This window comes from Crotalus tigris, unplaced genomic scaffold (genome assembly GCF_016545835.1).
Source record: "Crotalus tigris isolate CLP2741 ecotype Arizona unplaced genomic scaffold, ASM1654583v1 scf7180000018397.643900, whole genome shotgun sequence".
NCBI classification, from domain to species: domain Eukaryota; kingdom Metazoa; phylum Chordata; class Lepidosauria; order Squamata; family Viperidae; genus Crotalus; species Crotalus tigris.
Window position 1 is genome coordinate 164,689 of NW_024096982.1, and position 23,745 is coordinate 188,433.

General features: G+C 38.8%; 1 protein-coding gene across 3 annotated transcripts in view; it reads right to left on the minus strand.

Annotated features, from left to right (window-relative positions):
• DIP2B (disco interacting protein 2 homolog B) overlaps nt 1–23,745 on the minus strand; it is a 207,469-nt gene that overhangs the window by 19,542 nt on the left and 164,182 nt on the right. For all 3 annotated transcript variants that reach the window (XM_039352035.1, XM_039352032.1, XM_039352034.1), the window contains 17 exons: nt 21,747–21,838; nt 20,869–20,979; nt 19,922–20,045; nt 16,964–17,073; nt 16,137–16,239; nt 14,298–14,362; nt 13,104–13,197; nt 12,534–12,653; nt 10,740–10,854; nt 9,582–9,721; nt 8,432–8,568; nt 7,288–7,368; nt 6,278–6,405; nt 5,198–5,312; nt 3,869–4,070; nt 3,180–3,289; nt 1,855–1,935 (listed from right to left, as the gene is read on the minus strand). In XM_039352035.1, coding sequence (XP_039207969.1) covers nt 1,855–1,935; nt 3,180–3,289; nt 3,869–4,070; nt 5,198–5,312; nt 6,278–6,405; nt 7,288–7,368; nt 8,432–8,568; nt 9,582–9,721; nt 10,740–10,854; nt 12,534–12,653; nt 13,104–13,197; nt 14,298–14,362; nt 16,137–16,239; nt 16,964–17,073; nt 19,922–20,045; nt 20,869–20,979; nt 21,747–21,838 — 1,928 coding nt within the window. The remainder of the gene's footprint in view (nt 1–1,854; nt 1,936–3,179; nt 3,290–3,868; nt 4,071–5,197; nt 5,313–6,277; nt 6,406–7,287; nt 7,369–8,431; nt 8,569–9,581; nt 9,722–10,739; nt 10,855–12,533; nt 12,654–13,103; nt 13,198–14,297; nt 14,363–16,136; nt 16,240–16,963; nt 17,074–19,921; nt 20,046–20,868; nt 20,980–21,746; nt 21,839–23,745) is intronic.

The following is a 23,745-nucleotide window of genomic DNA, read 5'->3' on the forward strand; positions in this document are numbered from 1 at the left end:
AAGTTGAGTTCAGCCAATAAATTTGATTTGAAAAGTTAAAGCAACCACATTTTCTTAAATCGCCTTTACTATAACTTCTCTTGTCTAAGTTACACTATCTCGCGTCTTAAATAATAAAAGCCTTCTTGTTATAAAGTGAGAATAATAACAAAAAGGAGAACAATGATATATTTTTTTTAATTTTCCAAGGTCTCCATTTTATTTAAGATTATCTGAACATTTAGCCATTGGAGAGCTTTTGTTAATATCTAGAATATGTGTAAAATATATTTTTATATTGCATGAATTGTGCAGGCAATTGTTTTTCCTGTGACACTCTATCAAAAGTGAAAGCTGGATGTTTAAAAAGCTGGATAGAATGGGTATTGATGTTTTCGGTGTTGGAGAACACTCCTGAGAATACCATGGATAATCAAGAAAACAAACAAATGCATCATAGTAAATACTCAAAGTATTTCTCAGTCAAAGTAAAAATTACTAGGCCTAAATTTTCATACTTCAGGCACATGTAAAGATCTAGCTCTCAAGTCTATAATGCTGGAAAAAATGGAAGGAAAGAGAAGAAGATAAACAGAAAGGTGGATGGACTCAATTTTAGTAACAACATTGCATCATTGGAAAACCTCGAGAGTCAGGTTGGGAACAGATACATGGTCACTAAGAATTGACACAGACTTGATGACACATCATCATCATCATCATCATCTAGCATCATACTTCCACTGTGAGGGTAGAGTCTGTGTTAGTTTTGTTCCTGGTATGGTTCACTAAAGCTATTTCTATATATTTGCATCAGCAAACATGTTTTATTTATTATAGTGTACTGCATCATTTTCTTGAAATGTATTCCTCTGTATCTTCTAGCATTTTAACAACTTTCCATTATTTACTTCCATAGGAAGGAAATATACTTCCACAGGAAGGCTGTGCAGAGAGTGGTAAGGATGGCAGAAAAAAAAGTTAACTTCCTTCTCTCCAGGACAAAGCATGTAAGCAATGCTTGAGCAGGATCTGCAGTATTGTCTGGAATGCTATACAACCTCTACCTGACTGGGTTTTTTTGTTATCTTCTGGAAAAAAACTTTGTGGTATTCAGAACAGAACTACTAGATTCTGTAATAGCTTTGTACCATATAGAATTAATATTGTTAAACCTCAAGACTCTTTTTCCTGCTATGTATTCAAAATAGACCGTGATTAATGTGTGTGTGTGATATGTGTGTGCATGTATATATATTCTTTTGAGAGCGGCATCAGAATTTCATTTTTTAATGTGTGCCAGTGTGTTCACAGAAAAAAGGGGATAATAAAGGTTATCTTATCTTAGTTTGTTATATGAGTCAAGAGGTAGTACCTATTTATTAATATTTATATAGCTGCCCAACCCAATGCGACTCTGACCAGCATACAAGAAAAAACATCTTCAACAAACACAACATAGTAAGTAAAATAACCAAAGCATAAAACCTAATTAAAACAGTAAAATGATGACCAATCTAAAAATATACTGCAACTAATCCAAATGGGACTCCAAATTATGTAAATAAGAATAATTAGTAAGACACAGCACAACAACTATTCTGTAAATGTGAAAAACAAAAATGAGTGCTAAATCCAGTCCAACTGATTGATTGAACTGAACTTTAGGTAGTTTAGGAATAAGAAAAAGAAAGGCAATCCCATGTTTCTAAACAGATACATTCCCTGAGAGAGAAACCAAACCAACAAACAAAGCTCCACAAGCAACTTATCTCATACCCTGAAGAACAGCAACAATTTTAAAGGCTAAAGGATGCGAAGACACAGGAGTTCGAAACACACAAATGTTTGGAAAATGCAAAACTTTAGCTCTACCTTGGCATTGAGCAGGAGGAAAAGCATGTGCTCAGGAGTTGCCTGTGCTCGCCACTGAAGCACCTCGGACAGAAACTGATGCTGCAAAAAGGAAAAAAAAAACAGTAAGTTGTGGAGGCAGTTTGATGGGGTAGTAGTATTTACTTTTAGCTCACTGTTGATTAAAGATAATCCGAAAGAAGACTAAAATGTTATTGAAACCTTAAGGTTAAATTGGGGAGTTGGTGTGGTTTGAATGATGCTCTCTATGAAATGCAAGTGGAGAAGTACAGCAAAAGGTTGGGCCAATGTGAAAAACCCACTCAACCACATGAGCAAAAATTCTAGAGACAGGCTAGTGCAGGGATAAGCAACCTTGGCTCTTTTATAACTCGGGGACCCCCACCAGAATTCCATGCTGGCTCAGGAATTCTGGGAATTGAAGTCCACGAGTCATAAAAGAGCCAAGGCTGCCTACCCCTGAAACACCTGACACCAATATTTCCACAAGTATCAGTGGAACCCTAACTTAACCAATCTAAAAATGCCTGAGAGCTGTGCCTCTTATTCATTAACGGTCCAGTATAGCATGTAAAACAAATAACAATGGAAGGGAGTTTAAGAGCAAGACTTGGCAACACCTGTCCAGGGCCACAATCCAATCCAATGATACAGATCTCTTTCACACCCATTGAGTGACAGTGCATGTGCAGTATAATATTGCCTGCCATTCATTGAGCCATTAACTACTTGCCTAAGGCAGCAAAGAAGCAGATGTCATTTTGTGAGTAAGAAAATGACATCAATGATTCTTAGAATTTAAAGAGGAGAAAAGCACACATAGAAACAAATCCATGATGATGTTTGCAACAATGGCCAGGAATATTATAGCATTTTCATTTCAGAAGTAGGCTATTCTTGGCTTTATTTTAAAGCACGGGTGTCAAACTCGCCGCGTCATGTGACTTGTTGCGATATACCGTGACTTTTTTCGCATTGCCGGAGCTGGGGTGGGCACGGCCTCCTCATGATGCAACCGGCCCATGGGCTGGCAGTTTGACACCCATTTTAAAGGATCACAGGACAATTCAGACTCAGGTTAGAGCCATCTTTTACCACGCCATTTGCTCTTTGTGGGAAATGAAAAGAAACAATTAGGCCCATAGGCTAAGAGTCTCATATTGACTCTGGTCTTGCTCAGCATTAGCTTCTGCTCCTTCCCACAACTTTTGATCCTCAGCTGATTTTGAGAAGGTGCATTTCCCAACATAAAAAGTAACCACCAATCTTTCCTCAGTTGTGAAAGGGCTAAGAGGAAGTCTGGAGAATGTGGCACAGATACTCACCTTTCTCACTAGGTCATTCTCTTCTATCTGTCCCAGATCCCTCCCAGAGGCCTGTGCGATACGCTTCCCTGCAACCAAGTTCCCCACCATCACAGAGGCAGGACCAACACCTGTTGGAACAAACCAAGGTATAAACATTTAGCAAAAGAAGGCAATTTACTTTGGCCACCTAATGAGAAGGAAGGACTCACTGGAGAAGGGCCTAATGCTGGGAAAGATTGAGGGCAATAGAAGAAGGGGACGACAGAGAATGAGATGGCTGGATGGAGTCACTGAAGGAGCGGGTGTGAACTTAAATGGACTCCAGAAGATGGTAGAGGACAGGAAGACCTGGAGGAACGTTGTCCATGGGGTCGCGATGGGTCGGACACGACTTCGCAATTAACAACAAAATGCATCAATAAAAATGTACAACATAAATGTCATGATTTTTTTTCTTGCTTTAATCATATATCTACTTTTAATTCCAAATGACAAAAAAAGTCAGAAAAAATGCTTGGAAAAAATGGGGCCATGTCTGATGCACAATCTCAGAACCTGTCCACTGATTTGTCCCTGTGAAGATGTGCAGCCAGCTGCTTATTCAGGATACAAAAATAGGGCCCCCGCTCTTTTTTCATTATGATAAGAAACATTTCCACCAACTCCAAGAACTTTTAATCCACTTAGGGGAAGTTTTGTCTAATTACCTGGTTGTTTTTGCCTGGGTTTCGGCAGATTGGTTACACACGTGTGTGGGCACATGAGAATGTTACATGGATGCAATGACCCTTCCAGGAAATGCTGTTTGGTTTGAGATATATGAATCCCTCCCAGAGGAGTTTTTGGCAAAGTATTTGCTGGAACAAGAGCGAGGCAATATACTCCAACTTGGTGAATGCTGTCAATTGCCTAAGAATCAAGAAAACCAAGGTTGACATTCTAGAACTATGAAGAGCTATTTGTATTTTTACCTAGATAACTTTAGAAAGGAGTAAACAAATTTGTCAAATACTGAAAAATAAGGTATTAAAAAAAACATACAAGTTGTCAACTTACAACAGGTTACTTAGCAACCATTCAAAGTTATCATGGATCCCCCCCAAAAGTGCTTACAATCCAGATTCAAACTTCTCATGGTTTCCCCCGCCCCCATGGCCACATGATAACTGTATTTTGAGTATTCAGCAACTGGTTCACATTAATGGCTGTTTTCAGCGTTCACAGTCACGTGACCGTGATTTACAATGTTTTTTTTGCCAGAAACTGACCTTTACTTTTAGTTTATGGCAAAACCCACCAATTGTGTAGGAGAGGACCAGCCTCAGCCCGAGGGAGGGGGCAAATGCGTCATCAATCATGAGTCCCTGCATGCTCACAAGAGATCTAAGTCCAGCCCACCTTTCTTAATTTCCACTCATTTCCCTTGACTGCTAGTAGTTCAGATTCTTTTAGAGAGTTTAAGCTTACAATACATCTTTATACTCATTTGAACTGCCCAAATCTCCTGATTTCCTTGGCACTTGGTTATGGGCAATGGGTTCGCTTAAGGACGATGGTGTTTGTTTAACAAATGTAAAATTGGGCATGATTACATGATGACTTGCTTAGCAACTGGCATGACTTATGACTATAATTCTGGGCTCAATTACGACTGTAAGTTGAGGACTAAATGCAACTGCAGTTAGTATTGTATAATGCCCAGGGCCTTGCTTTAAGGGAGATGAATGGTGTAGAAACATAAGCTATAAATAAATAATAGAAATAATCTGCAGTTGGACTAAAACATATTAGCGGATATTTACAGAAGAAGCTTTCCACATGCCCCATTTATGATTTAATACAAATGTGAAGGTACATGAAATGAGAAATTAAGGAACATGGGGCCATTCTATTTTGAGAGACTGTCTCATAAGGATCTGAAAATTCCACTCCCATCACTGATAATGACTCTGTTGTATATGAAAGCACGCAGGTCAATGGTGGCTACTGCCCATCTATTAAGAGAGAGAAATCAAGTCATCCTAGGCTAGTCTGACCTGCAATACACGACTCATCCATTGAAAACTATCTTCTTCAGAAGCATCAGGCCGTTGTTCAGCTACCACCACAATCCTTTCATCATAAAACACAGTCACAGAGAACACAGCAATCCTAAAAAAGAAAACAGAAGAGAGATTGTACAGCTGGGCTGTGTTGCCTTACAGAGTTGTGTCACCAGCTTTATCCCAAATGTGTCTGGGAGATACAGTATGCAGAAAACCAAAACTGCATGAGATTACCAAATTTTAAAGCATGTTAGAGTAAGATCATGAATTCTCATGAAATGTGATGGCATTATGAACTTTCAATGTTTTTTAAATGATCGAGAGCAGGGTGATATCCTCACCACACCCTTTGCTGCACAAATCCTTGGCAAGATTTTTTATTTTATTTTTTGTTTCAATCAAACAGAAGGCAGCCTGCAACACTAATTGCCACACATTTTGGACTGATATTTTTAATGAAATAAAAATCAAGAAATCTGTTAGCTGTACCAGAATTATTAAAGCTGCCAATTCAAAAGAAAAGAATGAGGCTATAGATAGCAGCCATGCCTTTGGCAATGCTGGAGCTGAATCCTTACCCTATGTTTGTTCTATATGAAAAGGGCAAGTCTTTTTCTGCTGCATTTTTTGAGGGGGATGGTGGTAAAGAATAAAATGATTTCTGTAAAATGTTTGGGGAGGAAGAGAATGTTTTACTAGGAAGATGCAGTTCTTCACTTATTAATCCTTCTGCAAGTCTAGATGGAGACTTAAAAATAGTTCCCCCCTTGTTTTTTGCTGGGCTGCCTAACCTGCAGACCATACTTGGTGAAAGCTGGAATGGCAAACTGCAGGTCTTCTTTGGTTCTTGTTTTTCAGGATGGAAGACCTTGAGCCAGGAAGACATTAAGAAGGGCTACCTCAGGAAAACCCAACCTACTCCCAGAAGAAGATAAGAATCTGCCTTTTAAATGACCAAGAGCCTGCTTTGGTTTCATAGGAGAACATTAATAATTGAAAGGCTTGATTCCAACAATCACCTATCAGAAAAACAGTATTATCGTAATATTATTTAGAGAGATGTAGACTAACCTTCCTCTGTAAACCGTCTTTAGAGATTCAACTGCCAATCCGGTGGCCACAATGTCATCAGCATTATGTCTGCGTCCACTAACAATGAGCATCCCATCTATTTTTCCAACAACAAATACCAGACTTCCCTATGAAGAAAATAAAAGAAAAATGCTTATCACAAATGTCAAATGCTTCCCTTGCTTTTTAAAAAATGTCTTTTACTTTAGCCACCATCCCACTTTGCTGCAATGCAAATTCCTGCCTTATATCCCCTGCTTTCACACCTTAGAAATATCTACATTTTAAAAAAATAATAATTAAAAACATTTACTATTTATGACAGATAAAAGCAAATAAATCCAGACAAAAGAATATAGGCTTATGGTTGAGTAGTAGTGAGTTGCACTGCAAAAAGCAGGAATTGCAGCACTGGGCTAATTTTTAAATCTTGTATCAGGATATTCCGATTGAAAAGCACAGAATGTATATTAAGTCAAATAGGATATGCTTCTACATGCTGTATAAAGGGGAAAGGGAGGTCGAGTAAGAAAAGTACTTTTCTTCCTTGTGGTTGCTACTTCACAGACAATGAAGGAATAAGGATGCACCAAAACTCCTAGCTACAACTGATAGCAGGGGGGAATCTTAGAGGTGTCCCCCAAAGCATCCAAAGCAAACCATGTACAGCCACTCGGCTCGGTTAACAATATGTGTATAGTCAATAATTAAAGTTGGATTCACATTCCAGTTTATGTACGCCAGGTTCATAGGCTCAACTTGTGAAATGTCACTGCTTACTAATGTGCAAAGCATCATTATTGGATTATTATTGGAGCAGGAAGATTAAGACAACCCATTTGTGGATTCTCCATCCAATCATGCTGGAGAATAACTCTGTGCGTATGTTGTTGACAAAGGCCATGAAGTGTATCTCTGGGCTCTAAAGAAGTGGAGGATAAGAGAGAGATCAGCGTCAACCTAAAGGTTGACACATAATAATAATAAAAATAAAGGCAATGGAAACGTACAGGCCCAACAAATCCCAGCAAGCCAGATCGCACGAAAGGCACATCGCCCACAGGAGAACCAGCTGAATTCACTGGGAAGACCTGGAAGAAGAAGAAGAGAAAGATTGTTGGTGATCAAACAGCCAGAACATTTCTGCCTGGAAAACGACAAACAGTTGTAAAAGCTGTTCTTTTTACTGCAGCACCTTTATCAACTTAATCACGGTGCTGATGTTTTCAAGAACCGAGTAAAATCCTTGAAGACAAGCAAGTAAATGAAAAGACTTTACAGTTAGGCACAATGTGATTGGAAACCAGGAAAGGATTTCAGAAAGGATGAGCTTTCTCCTTACAGATGTCTCTCCTTGGGTATCTACAATTATCCTGAACAGAACCCTAAACTGCAAGACCTTCATTTTCAGGGGAAATTAACAAGGGATGGCTTGCCAGCAGGAATGTGTTATCAAGGTAAACAGAGGGCCAAGGGACTGCTGTTCACAGATTAGGGAGCTCCTGTGTTTATCCCCATTGTACTTCTTTGTTTCTTAACAACCAGGATGAGAAATTTCCTGCTGTTAAGAAATGCTTAATATTTGGATGGTGCCCAACTGTGCAATTAATTAGTTTCACAGGATAGACATCCAAGGTGAAAATGTAAGATGTACATCACAAAGATTCTTATGTGAAAATATATTATGCTCAATAAACTTCCTACCAGCATGTTAAAACTTCAACAGTAAGCCCATTCTAAATTGGCTTCAAAGTGATTAACAACACTTAAAACTCACAATTCAGGTGGATGATTAATTTGCTCAGTTTAAGTAGTGCTTCTGGTTCGGTATTAATAGTATGCTATCATATCCTAAAATATATATTTTTAGTTTTAACTATAGACACATGAGTGGATTCACCGGTATTGCTAAATATGAAACCTGAAAGCCCTTGACTCCCCAATTATTGCTTTTATAGTGAAAATTAAGCTGGTATAATTTAGCTGTTGAGAGCACAGATAGACACTTGAAATCTCAGCTCAAAGAGAGCTTTAGAAAAACATTCACTTCCAACACTGCAAATTAGTAATACAAAGGACCTGTTCCAAAGAGCTAACTGAACAAAACCAAATATAATCCAAGTCAAAATAGAATATGAAATTTAATTACTGTACCTCAAATGTGTTCTTAGTTACTCCACTCAGCCCGTAATACATCATCCCTCCTGTTCTGGCGCTAACACAGATTTCACCACTCTCATCTGTCTTGCAAAGCTGAGGGGAGCCATCTGGCTTCACAATACACATCATTCCTAGAACAAATCACATGCTATTATGAAAGTCCTAACCTGACACAAGGACAGGAATTTAGCTGAAAATACAGAAGGTATTTAAGAAGACAGGAAATGAAATACAATGGCAGCTGGATACGTTCCAAGGATTCAGTGCACAATATGGTTGCCTATCATATAAAAAGCAAACAGCAAATTTAAATCAGTGTCAGTGCCCACAGTTTTATTTGCTGTTTAAAACATTGGAGTCAAGCAAAGCACTTGGACATTTTTTTTCCTCCTGAAAAAGCCTGCTTCTGGAATTCTGTTCATGCAAAAACTAATTCACTTACTCTGCATATTTTTCAGCTTCCAGACTTCTGCACACAGAATAGGAGGGAGGGGCAGAGATGGAGAATTAGTTGCAAGCATGTGGGAAGACCCAATAGGGCCCTAAAAGCAAGGTAATGTGAACCCCAAGCAGAAGAAAGATTAAGCAAACACAATGTCCCATTTTCTTAGTCAGTGAATTAAATAAGCCTCAAATGAGTTGAATATACAAGTAGATGAAGAGATCTGCTGTCAGCATGCAGAGGCTCAAGAATGCCACAGCAGAGGATGATACCCAGCAGCTGGGACTCCAGCAGTAGCAAAGTAAAGTATGTGGTATACATTATGGATGCTTTACTCCTATTATTTATTTATCTGAGCACACATTTCCTTTACTCTTCAACCAAAAAGGCTCTTAAAATGGCACACACATTATTAATAGAAAGAAGGGAGCGCTCAAATCTACAATCTAAATATTATATTCCAAAAGACACCCTGGGGGTACGCAGATGCACAGGCACAAAAAGAAGGGGGAAGGGGGAAAAGAAAACAATGAAAGCTTAGATGCCGATTCTTTACATTCAACTGTAGTTCTTAAAAGGAAACTCTGGAGCGCAAACAGTTCAGGGGCAGGAGGATCCAAATGGAGCTTGTATCTTAGCAGGACCTTGATGGAAGCAATCTGAGAGCCTTGTAACGTATCTTTCCACTCCAAGGACACTTACCGCCTGGCATAACATGACCAACATCCTGTATGGTGAGAGCAGAATTCTTATCTTCTGTATTTACACGAATGACACCATAGCTCAAGCCATTCATTGATAAGATAGCTCTTCCAGGCAAAGGTGCCCCGGAAACACCAGGTCTGAAAAGACAGGCAGATGCTATTATGACCACAAAGTTGTACAAAGATGAATCAGAATCTATGAGTCAATCTATGGTGTTTCGCCATAGATTGGGTTGAATTTCCAACTCCCATTTATTTACAGAAGCTGCAACAAGAGGAACTAACTAATTCTGCATCTGGTTCCAGATTTTAAGGCACAATTTTGTAACTGAATCAACTTGCTGGAGCTTGAGATCCTTCAGGAAAAAAGTTGAACTTATCTCACTTGTCCTTCTCCCTACACCATAATGTAATATACAGGAAGACCCTGCTGGATTCCATCATTTTGAAAATTATTTTTAGATAGCCAGGCTTTTCTAGTCTCTCGAGTGTTATAATTCCCACCAGAACCAAGTATTTGGAAAGGAACTGACACAATAAACTCCACAGAATAATGGCTATGGAGCCTCTGTGAATAAATTCTATTGAATGTTTGCTCCCAGGTAATGGTAGGAAAAATTGTAATCACTTGGTGGACTATGAGAAAGTTTAATTATATGAGCAAAATACAAGGTGACAAATATTCATTATAATCTTTAAATTAAATTACAGCATGCAACAGATTTGCACAGGATATGGATAAATGGACTACACCCCCGTCCCCGCTATATTGATACAGTATATTCTGCATGAGATAAGTCAGCATAAAACAAAAAATAGCAAAATAGAGAAAACAGAGGTTTTTTTATACTTCTGCAATATATATTCATTACAAAAACATTTTTCATTCATTGTACTTTGTTCTCCCTCAGAACGTTTTTATTTGTCTCTCCACTCAATGTTCAATGTGAATGTCTCAATCATAAACATGTTAGAACTATTTGTCATATGAAGAAAAGATCACAGTTACTTAATAGTGAAGTAGCTGTTCAAGAAATGAATCTAATTTTAGCTTCTGAAATGCCAGATAAGAAATGATATAGTATATAAATGTAAATTAATACTGTCTCTTTAGCCGATAATGGGAATGTCCTGGAAAAACGAAATCCAATTTTACCTCCGGATAGCCACAGTCATTGCTTCAGGAGACGTAGCACAAGGACATATTGCCTCTGGTTTAAGCCCGTAGTTCTGGAATAGACTCAGGAAAGCATCACACGAGGACACAGACCCTGGAAAGCAATTTTATTCTTATTTGAAATAGTGAATTAGGGCTTGATAACAGGAACACAAAGGCTTCTTTAAAAGCCATGATGACTGCTATTTATAAGACCTCTAAATGAAATTTGCTTTCTAAAAGATTTAATGCACTGCACATATGTGTAATTGCTACAATAGAGTACCTCTTTCTAAAATTAAACTGCTTCATTTAATTACAATGCTGTAATGCAGACTCGAACATCTTATATCATCATTTGCAGAAGGTTGTCCGTAGATCAACCATGCACGAAGCTTGCATAAACTCTTGCAGAAATAAAGCTGCAATGCTGGATTATGCAATGCAAAATCAAAATAACCTCCCACCTGTGTGTTTTTTTTCCCAGCATCCAAAAAGAAATTACCAGAACTAATGTTAAATATAGAATGCAATTCTGAATAACGGCTTGCACAGCAAGAAGCTTTTGCAGATTCTTTCTGTATCTGTAAAATACAATTTCAAATAAGAGATTGCATCCTGCCCAGAAGAGCAATGCATACTTTCCCCTGCTGCAGTCTCCCTGCCTCCACTTGATCTAGAAATCATAACTATATTCAAATCTCATTTCTTCCTAGCACCATCTGGGCAGACAATTCATTAAGCCCACTGAACAGCAGGAATCCCATGAAAATCTGTTGTTCATTTCTTTCAAAGACCTTTGGCTCATTCCTCATTTCTCAATTCAAACACAGTTAGGCTGCCCCTCCTGCTTCCTTCCCTTAGGTGGCCCATTAAAGCTACTTGGTTTTTAAAATTCCTTTTAGAGGAATATTTCCAATTCTCCCCCTTTAATGATACAATTTTTATATGAATTCTGCACAAGCTTTGATTATTTTACTGAGGATTGGAAGTAGAATTCAAGCTATTCACAATCTGAGGCTGAGAAGTCCTTTTATCTCTCCATCATTTATTTTACCCCTTTGCTGATACCGTTCAGCATGACACCATTTAACTCTTCTTAAGACAAGGGAAGGTAAAACTTGCTTCAGGGACAGTGATGATAACTGCCATTTCACTCTCCTATTTGTAGCAAAAGTGAGCTTTGTGTACAAAGCAATCTCACCTATTTATGCTTCCTAAGTGACTTAAAATATATTAATGCTCTGAATGTTGGCTTTAGTGATACCATCTGCCTTGAACACTCAAAAAAGGTAGGTTAGAAATCCTTCATGAAATAAAAAGCCAGAATCAGAGAAAGGTCCTCATAAAAATGCTGAGATACTGAATCTAAACTGGTAATCCCTCAGTCTTTGATGAACCGTGCAAGGGGACATTTACATCAATGAGTCCAAACTCTTGTACAGTTCATCAAGGACCAAAGTACTACCAGTTTAGATTCAGCAACTCAGCGTTCGATGCAAGTGTACATTATTTAAATGTTTGCCATACGTTCATCAAATGTATGACAAACATTAGCCTGTACATCAGAACTGGAAAAAAAAGCAAGCCGTTGTTTAACACACATTTGCCTTTCTATTTCTGTAGTTTGCAAGGAACAAAGAATGAAAAATGAATACACATTTTCAAGGATGATACAGTCTGTCCTTTGGTGAATGCCCAACCCCTCTCCTCTCATTCATACAGACATCGGAGAAATTCAGGGGGAAAAAAATCTGTTTTAACAAGCAGGCAATACTATCAATGCCTACTCACAGGGATTAGCACCATCAGTTACGATCAGCATCCGTAGGGAACTTAAGCTGATATCTCTTTGGTCCCGGTGAGCCATCATGGCCCAGTGCAAATCTCGACATTTCACCAAAGCTACTTTAGCTGCAAATACAGGATAGAAGAGAAAGTAGAAATCAATACACAGAAACAAAGGCATATTTATGAGAACCATCCACAGGGGTGTTCTCCAAATCTGAAAAACAAATGAAAAAGGTTTAATATATAGATATTTTTTAGAACCATGTTCAAGGCAGACTTGGGAAGAGGAAATTTGTTTATCAAAAGGAACTAGGACTATTCCATGAAAAAAGTAAACAAGCTGGGATAATCAAAGCAATGGTGCAGATGGATCATGTGTCCTGGTAATACGCTTTTAACTTCATAGCTCAACACCTATTGTCAGTCCCCCCCTCCCCCAACATCTGGCTATAAGGGAATTGGAGCAGGATTAGAGTTCTCTTGGGGGTTCTTAAATACCACCTGTCCCATTCATTTTTGCAGGAGCTAAGAATACTAGAGATAATCCATCATGCAATTCAATATCCACAATACCTTTGTGAGTGTGAACCCTCTGTGCCCAAGAAAGAGGGCAGGTTTTCATCACTGCATAGGGCACGCTGATGGTATGCAGCTTGTTCATTACACTCTGAGAAAACAAAAAGTGATACTATTTTTTTTTTACCAAAACAACAACAAAAGATACAGATAAAAAAAAAAAGTCCACTCAGGAAGACAAACAACAAAGCCCTGAAAGCTTTTGTGCAATTGGTTCACCTGAAGCCATGTTTCCTGATCATCCGATGGTTCTATTCAGATTTGGTTCATTAATTCAAAAGCTGGATTCCCAAACAGTTTTTCTCCGTACACTGACCTCATCGGTTGAAATGTCAAGTATTGCCCCAGTAAAGCATGCTGTAGTGTGACATTTCCTACTTCAGAGTTTGCGGCTGGAGTCTATACTGGCACCAATCAAACACAGAGAACAATTCCCCTATCCTAGGGATAGGCAACCTTGCCTCTTTTATGACTCGTGGACTTCAACTCCCAGAGCCAAGGTTGCCTACCCCTGCCCTATCCCAACAGATTGACTTGGTGTAGGCACAAATTCCATAGGATCAGGTTTTGTGAAAATCCACAATTACACTAGCTTCCTTGAGCATTGTTTCACAAAAAAAGTATCACAATGCAAACACAACAGAAGAATGAAAGAAATATACCCTCAAGAAATAGAAACATCTTTATTCTAGCTTAGAATACAGAGGGAGGGAGCTAACTTACAAGTGAGCAAATCCAGTGCGCATTGCCACTCTCAACCCTCAAACCAGTTTGATATGACTTTCAGAGGCTTCTCTGGCCATACCACTACCATTTGGTGGGGAAACAGCTATCTGTCAGCAATCAAAATGATTTGTGACATTTTCAGCAAGAAAACACATGAATACTATAATGGAATTCCCCCAAATATTAAACCAGTAAAAACAGACATCTCAGCCCCTTTCCAAATATATGATGTAGCTCCACATTGGTCCCTCTGGAGCTACTACCATCTCAAAAAGAAAAGTTAAATGATGTTATGGTCACCAAAAGGTTGTCCATCTCTATTCTAAGTGAAAACATTAATTACAAGATCTATTTTTCCACTTTTCATGAGACTGCGATCATACCATTTTTAAAGGCTCCATCATTTTTAACACCAAGCCTAGTTTTAGTGGAATTTATGAAAATACCCTCAAAAGACCGACTCACCGTTAGCATGCTGTGCCACAATCCTGCATCCTTTTTGAAATCTAGGACATTCACTATGGTTTCACCTAAAACGAATATAATGATACTTACTTTTGAAATTCAAAATACACAACTCTCCTGCAAAAATCGGGTTCTTTTTATTAGAAGAAAAATGAAAAAGACTATAGTTGTATTTAGTTTCAACGTCTCTAAAACACTTGGGTTACAATCTGGTATTAGCCACTCTTCAGCATTCATCAGAGTGGACAAAGATTGAGTATAAGATGCAAACACCACTCTTTTTATACTTGCATCACAAAGGTCCATGCAGGTACTTAATAGAGAGCACTTGCATTGTGTTATTACAACAGATGTTTTGTTATTTTGACATCATTGTGAAGAGGCATAGAAACTGATGTAACCGCATGGCTTCAATGAACATTTCAATGGGAAATTAGCAAATTTTGCCTAGTGCAGTGGTTCTCACCCTGTGGGTCGGGACCCCATTTGGGGTCAAATGACCATTTCACGAGGGTCGCCAAACCATGCTGTCCGCCATTTTTTTCCCTTTTCCCTAGCTGTCCTACTCCCTCTTACTGGTGGCCACACCCACTTGGGGGTCACCACAACATGGGGAACTGTATTATGGGGTCACGGCATTAGAAAGGTTGAGAATCACTGGCCTAGTGGTTAAGGTATCAGGCTATAAAGCAGGAGACCGTGAGTTCTAGTTCTACCTTAGCCACAAAAGCCAGTTGGGTGACTTTGGCCAGTCACTCTCTCTCAGCTCAACTCACCTCACAGGGTTGTTGTGGGGAAAATAGGAGTAAGGAAGTGGACTGAATATGTTCGCCAATTTGAGTTATTTGTAAAAATAATAAAGACAGGAAATAATAAAATAAAAAATCTGCAGTGAAAATGGCAGTCAGGAACCATCGGCACAGATATTTATTTATTTAATTTATATGCTGCCCATCTCATTATTGAATGACTCTTGGAGATATGGAAGAAAAGAAAAAGACAGTGATGTATTGCCCTGCCTTGGCAATAATAAGGAGCTCTGGGATCCCAACCAAAAAAGATTAGGGTTAGGGTTAGGTATTTCAATTATAAATAACAAAACTTTTATTTTAATTTCTTTGATGGTACTTTAATATGTTTTCTTAAAATTCAGCATGCTAGAAATGAAAGAGGCAGGAAGGCAATATGTCTCGAGAGAAGAAAATATCCTTATCTGTCAAAATAAAAATGGCAATTACTACCAGCCCCAAACTGTTTCCCAGAATAATTTATGCTGATATTTGATTATGCAGATAAAAACTATGCTGATGCCACATGTTCATTCATACAGTCTATATCACATTAGCATCCCTCCCTGTTTTGGCTTACCTATTTGGCAGCGTGAATGATTGATAATTTTGCAAGGGATTCTTAACGTACGAAGCACAGAATTTCGAGGAGTTCACACTGCATTAGGCTTGGTTTAATATTAGATATGGATAGATAGATAGATAGATAGATAGATAGATAGATAGATAGATAGATAGACAGACAGACAGACAGAGAGATATTCATCCATACACTTTATACGACCAGATATTCCTAGAGCAATTTGTCTTCTTCTTCTAAGCCAAAGGTCCCCAACCTTTTGGGCACCAAGGACCGGTTCCATGGAGAGAGGTTTTCCATGGACTGGAGAGTGCGTGGTTTTGTGTGCTGCCTCATCCTTTTCTTTTTGTGTGGACTGCTTGTTGGCATGCCACGGTCTGGTACTGGTCCAAGGACCAGGAGTTGGGGACCCCTGTTCTAAGCAAAACTATTTAACCTTGTATGCAGTATGAGAAGTACCACAGGGCTCACCTTCAGAGTAGTTGCATGCCTGAGACAGAGCCTGACAATGAGACAAGAGAGCAATTCGGGACACAGTTACTCCCATCACGCTCCCCTCCTTGCTGGTCTTATACTGAAAAAAAAAAGAATATTAACAACATAATCAATTAAACTTCCTCTATCAGGAATCACTATAGTTATATTTACATTATGATTCATAAAGTTGCAGCCAGTGGGTGTTTCTCTCTTTTCATAACCATGCTTGTGTGTTTGTGTAGTAGAGTCCACCTACATAAGCATTCAGTGTTGGTCATAATGCAAAAAATGTAAGCCTGGTTTTTCTTTCCTGACATCATCCTCATTGTAAATAAATGTGGGGAATTTGTGACATAGAGTTCTGCAAGCCTTAGCACAGAAAAGATCAACCAGATAAAAAATAGGCAGAGGAAACCTGCTATAAGAGTAGCAGAGTACACTGTAAAATTAGCTACGAGTTCGGCAAAAGATAAATTCTCCATAAAGCCAAAATCAGATAAGGCACATCCAAATGCTGTTATACTGGAAAAGTATGCAGTTCTTGATTTTAAACATGCTAAATACTGAGAAGGTGTTCAATAATTCTGCCTCTTTGTTCCAAATGAAGTGTGTTTTCAATTTTTAAATATCTGTGTCACATTTGTTAATTCCCTACGAGACATGGACTGAGATTATGAACAAAATCTAAATTAATCTTAAAGCATACATTTTCAAGAAAAAGGGGACATACCTGCTGCATAAAATATTTGAAATGACCTGAAGGTATTACTGTAACAATCGTAACGTATTTTATTTTGTCAAATTCCATTTCCTTTATATACCTCAATATAAGCTGGTTCAGTCCCTGCATTTGAAATGTTGGGCTGCCAATCCTTTGGTGTTTTGGAGAGATACTTGGAATCTGTAACCACCCACTTGAGCCTTGGCCAACCTAGAACCAAAAAAGAAACTCAAACTTAAGGCCATAAACTGTTGGGGATGCATTTACACTGCAAATCATGGAATTTGGCTCATTCAAATCAGTTTGTTATCCGAAATTTAGTTCCCCCGTTTTCTTAGTGTTGGATGTCTAATCCTCACGAAAAGTTAATTTGAATGGAAACAGGCTATAACAATAAATAGACTGAGTATAGACCACAAAAGAAATGATGAAATTAGGGCTGTCTCAGAAGACCAGCAGATTTTGCAGAAACCCTCTTTACAGAGAAATAATTGTGCTACTGAAAATCTACTTTTTACTATTTTTCCATAATTGGATGAAGTTGCTATGCACCAATTGTTTACAAATATGTGAAACTGGAAAAAAAATAAGCAGAATATATTATTTTCACAGCATGAAATGATACTCAATGTGTAAGGCTATTTAGAGCTTCATTATTTGGGTTCAAAGCCATGGAGCAAGAAGATAATGTCGTCCCAGTTCATTCTCATTATGAAAGATACTGTGGTTGCTGGGCTCAACAGCAGGAGTATAGATAGTTCTAATTTTTGAGGCCTAACAATCTAATTTTTATTGTTAGCCGCCCAGAGTCCTGCGGGAGTGGGCGGTTTATAAATTTTAAAAATAAATAAATAAATAAATAAATAATTCCTTCACTAGAGGAAGGACAGATGCTATATATTTTTGTGACAGTTAGATTCATAACCTTATGCCAAGTAGACTTACAATTAACTGTATTCAGGTTAATTACAATATTTACAACTGGTGAAGAAGTAGAGGTAGCCAACCATTTTCATTACTTTTAAAAAAATATTCGAAAACTTTTTAAATTTTTAAATTTCAAAAACTTCAGGAGACATAGTATATGTTCTGTCCCAGCCTATGTGAGCCCTTGTTAAGCTCACAAGCAGAAACCCCTCTTCCAACAAGCAGGCTGGAACCTCAGAAAAACACCAGTCCCCTTTTATTATGACCTGAGTCAATGTCCAAGGCAAACAAACACAGTTGCCTTTGGCAACCAGCACCTCCCATACCTTCCCTTTTATTATGCAGCCAAGGCATGGCTTTCTAATGCCTTCTCCTTTGCCTTTGGAGCCGCGCCCCATTGCATTCCTCTGTCCTACTCTCTTTTTGTGCATCCTGGATATCTCCCAGCTGTGATTCATCACTGTCCAACTCAGACTCCCAGCACAGCTGTGTCTCAGCCCGAGTGCGAGTAGAGGGGCCAGGCTCCTCAACAGACTGTAAGTCTTGGAGCTCCTCAGAGCCTTCCTCTGACTCTGATATCACTCCAGGCCCTTCCTCCTCCTATGATTCCTCAGACTCAGCTGCCGGGTCCACTGGCTGGCAAGGAATCATAACAGTATATGCAATGCATTGAGATTGCTAAGGTGCTGATTAACTGTTGAATTTTTTTTTTACCCATTTAGGAGATGGATATAAGTTTTTAACAAAAAGCAATTACATATTGTCCTCGACATTATGAGCCTCCCTGTTGTGGTCACATCATGATGGCTGTAAAGCAAGACAGTGTTGTCTGATTACCTCACCCCTTGCTCTCCCTGGTGTGGCTGTTAAACGAACAGGTCATAAAACTGAGCATGGAGTGCTTCGGGGTGAGGGAGTTCTAACGCAGGCCCAGGTCCATCTCCCCTGGGACTCCCAAAGCCGCCCCCCCCGAGACACCCCAGGCTCCATTACCTGCTCCTTGGGTCCCTCAGATCTCCCCCCCCAAGTCCTTGCAATTCTTCCCCCACATGGGATTCCCCCACTGGTGGGTGAAAATCAGGCCTAAGGCCTATGGGGACCCAATGTGTGAGAGACAACCCTGCTGGGATCCAGTTAGAGAAGGAAAGCCTTGCAGGACTTGGTATATATGTGGGAAGAAATGTCTGCAGAAACCCAATGGGGGAAAGGGGGGAAGATAGGTGGGGGGCACTGCAGCATCCCTATGGTCTGTGGTAAGGGCAAACAACCACAGGAACATTGCTATGATCATAACTTCAGGACTGCATCGAAAGTATCTCTTGGAGGGACGATCTGCCATAACTTTAGATGGTCATTAAGCAACCAGTCATTAAGCAAGGACTACCTGTATGTTAAGAATAGCAAAGGTTTAGCCCATCTATATTCTTTGTTATTTTAAAGAAACTCCAGCAAAATTCTTATTTGAATTACAGGAAAAAACTGCCAAATTTGAGATAGTTCAGGGAAACAAAACTGAGTTGTGTGTATGTGTCACACGATGCCCAGCCCTGGCTAAAAGTCTCATTCAGGTTCACATGATTTTATCTATGAGAAAGTTGGCCTCGGAAACAAATATGCAATACAGTATTCTCAGTCTGTTTCCATTTAGTCCTTATCATTTTTCCCACTCTGCCAGACTTTCCCTTTTTCATTTTCAAAGTTTAATTACAGATAGTCCTTGACTTACAACCACAACTCAGCCCAAAATTTCTCTTGCTAAGTGAGACAATTGTTAAATGAGTTTTGCCCCATTTTACAGCCTTTCTTGCCATCACTGCAGTTGTTAAGTAACATGATTGTTAAGTCAATCTGGCTTGTCAGAAGTTAGCAAAAGGTAGATCACATGACCCCGGGAAACTGCAACCGAGTCAGTTGTCTAAATTTTGATCATGTGACCATGGGGATGCTGCATTGGTAACACATGTGAAAAATGGTCACAAGTCACTTTTCTTAGTGCTGTTGTAACTTCGAACAGTCACTAAATGAACTGTTATAAGTCGAGGACTATCTGTATACATTTTTGAGGAAGAAATCAACGATTTGTTGGTTTTGGTTTTCTTCTATAAAGCATAATAAATGCAATATAACAAACCCTTGAATTGCACAATTTCTCCATTTTGTGTTTTGGGGAGTCCCTTCAGGCAAACTTCAGTGGTGAGGGCCAAAGCAATGCCACAACTACCCAGGAGAAAGCCAATCTGCTGGCCGCCAGCATCCTGAAGAAAAGGAAGGGAACAACTATGATTTGCAGACTAGTAACTAACCACACAAAACTTATATATTAGTAAAGTATTAGTAAATGGACAGTAAAATTGTGACAAAGCTGAGCAAATGCACATATCCAGATTGTGGTTTGAGAATAGTTATCAATCATAGAAAAGCATAAACATTGCCTAAAATCTGATCCTTTAATAAATGCAACTTGTCATCTGAATTGCAATCTCTTTAATAAGAAAAAGTTTCAATAAACCTTTGAGGTAAGATTTTCGGACTATTGTTCAAATTAAGTCAACTTGTTCTTTTGGCATAAAAGTTAACACAGTGTACTTTTTTCACTATTCAATCTTAATTTTATTAAAATTGAAAAGTGTAAATATGTCAAACTTTAAACAAAGCGCAATAATGTTTAAAGCACAACATCAGAGGTTTTCAGTGAACAAGGGATCTACCCTTCCCTTATGTGACTAACAGCCATAAAACTCAATGGAATGCAGAATAGACAGCTATGTTCCCACTGTTTTTTTTTTAACAAAGTGCTTAATTCTGATGAGAATGAAGCCATGAGATTTTTCTCTTATTTCACACTATATCAGCATGCGCAATGAGCGTGCAGAGAAAGATACCATGGTTTTGTGATTTTTGTCTATATAATAGCTGTGAAATGGAGGACCACTTGAACACCTCTTTGCAAGCCTGCAAAATTAGCAAAGGAGCAACTGGTTGAAACCTCAAGAATGTAAGTGCATTTAAGACCAGCAACTTGTCTGTTTCTAACTTGCTTTCATAGCTTGTGACTCCTCTACGATCAATCACTATTACCTTTCGGGTTAGAGGCACCTCTATAGGCACGGGGATGACTTCAGCCAGCAAACAGCCATAGAATGCCACCATGAACATGACAGGATCATTGTTGGGATAAACAAGGGCTACCTGCGATTCACAAAAATACCCCGTTAGAGAAAGAAGGGAAAACAGCGTTAGTGTTTTGACCATTACATTTAACAGGTGAAAGCGGATATTTTAACTGAACAAAGTACATGAGCAACTTTCACAGGGTTATTCACCAAAAAATAAAAAGTTCTACCAATTATAATAAATACAGGTAGTGCTTGGTTAACAACCAATCATTCATAAAGTAACGTATGAGCATTTTTCGTACTTGCAGCATCCTCATGGTCACATGATAAAAATTCAGACGTTGGGCAACGGTCTGAATTGGATGGCTGCAGTATCCCAGGGTCATGTGATCACCTCTTGTGACCTTCTGACAAGCAAAGTCAATGGGAAAGTCAGATTCACTTAACAACCGTATTACTGACTCAAAACTGCAGCGATTCTTTTAACAACAGTGGCAAGGAAAGTTGTAAAATGGGATAAAACTCACTTAATAACTGTCCTGCTGAGCAACAGAAATTTTGGACTCAATTGTGGTCATTAAGTTGAGGATTACCTGTACTTACAACTGGTCCTCAAAATTCTCATCAATCGAGCACCTCCCCCACCAAGCAGCACTGGGACTGCCAGATTATTTGTCACTAAGCAATGCAGTCATGTGAGATCATATTTTACAACTGCATCCACTTATCAAATTAAAATTGTATTCCCAATTACTGTTAAGTGAGAACTACCTGTACACGTGATTGATCACTCTTGTTTATCGTAAGTAGGTTAAGTAGTTAGTAGGTAAAGCATCTTACCCTGTCTCCAGGTTTCAATACAGGCTCATTTTTTGTGCCCAGCTTGTTCAATAGTGTATATGCCAACTTCACACTTCTGCTCCACAGCTTGCCTGGAATAAAGGAAAAAGCAATCAACACATTTGTGACATTAGTAGTACCATCAGCATTATATATATACACACACACATAATATTTATTATTTATCGAAGAAGTACATTCACATTTCAACCATGATATCTGACTTGGTTTTCTGTATGAAGGGAAAATTTAAATTCAGCAGTTGAATGAAGATTAATAAATCCTGATAAATGCACAAGAAATTAAGATCTTCATATGATGTCTTAGAAACCATAAAAAGGAGCACCCACAGGTTGGACCCACTGAAAAGGCCATGACCTTAACTGCCATTCACTTTGGCCCAAGAAGATGCCTCAGATGACAATCTTAATGAAATAAATCAAGTTGTCCTATGAATAATATTGGGGTTGACAGCCAAGAGAGGCAAGAATATATCCTATACAATGGTACTAACTCTGAGCAACCAAACACATGTGCGGTGCTTCTTCTCTTAGGATTGTGTTCTTCACTGTAATGCCAACCAGAGAGTGATAGCTGCTGGCCATCCTGAATGAGGCTTTACTTGTTATGAAGCAGAAAGTAGCAAATAGAGATGCTGTATACCTGACAATACACAACCACACATGTTTTTGCTACATATAAAATAAAATCCAAAGATATCACAATTTACATCTACAAAATAGAATAGTAACAGTGTTCTTTTACTTTGGATCACTTGTTTGTTTGTTTTTTAATATATACAACCTCTGTTGCTTTGCTCACTACCTGGTGAAACTTAATATGCAATTTGTACTATGGTAATCATAGATGTAACTATATAAACTGCGTGCACAATTATTAGGCAAATGAGTATTTTGACCATATCATCATTTTCATGAATATTTTCCACCTCCAAGCTGTATAAACCTGAACATTTAGTAGATATAAGCATATCAGGTGATGTGTATTTGTGTAATGAGGGAGGGTGTGGCCTAAGGTGATCAACACCCTATATCAAGATGTGCATAATTATTAGTCAGCTTCTTTTCCTCAGGCAAAATGCCCCCCCCAAAAGATTTAACTGACTCTGAAAAGTCAAACATTGTAAAAGACTTTCAAAGGGATACAGCACTCTTGAAATTACTAAGATATTGGGGCGTGATCACAGAACCATCAAACTATTTTGTTGCAAATAGTTAACAGGGTCGCAAGAAATGATTGAGAAAAATGATGCACATTAACTGCCAAAGATTTGAGAAGAATCAAATGTGAAGCTATCAGGAACCCATTATCCTCCAGGGCTGTCACATTCCAGAATTGTAACCTACTAGGAGTGCCCAGAAGTACACAGTATTCAGTGCTCAGAGACATGGTCAAGGTAAGGAAGACTGAAATCCAACCACTACTGAACAAGACACATAAGTTGAAATGGCAAGACTGGGCCAAGAAATATCTGAAGCAGTTTTTTCAAAGGTTTTATAGACTGATGAGATGAGAGTAACTCTTGACGGACATGGATGGGCCTGTGGCTGGATCAGTAACGGCCACAGAGCTCCACTTCAACTCAGATGACAGCTTGATGGAGGTGGGGTATTGGTATAGGCTGGTATTATTAAAGATGAGCTAGTTGGACCTTTTCGCGTTGAAGATGGGCTCAAAATCAACTCCCAAACCTACTGCCAGTTTTCAGAAGACACTTTCTTTAAGCAGTGGTACAGGAAAAAGTCTGCATCTTTCAAGAAGACTATAATTTTTATGCAGAACAATGCTCCATTGCATGCATCGAAGTACTCCCCTGCGTGGCTAGCCAGTAAAGGCCTTAAAGATGAAAGAATAATCACATGGTCCCCTTCCTCACCTGACCTAAACCCTATTGAGAACTTGTGGGCCCTTCTTAAATGGAAGATTTATGATGAAGGAAAACAGTACACCTCTCTAAGCAGTGCCTGAGAGACTGCAC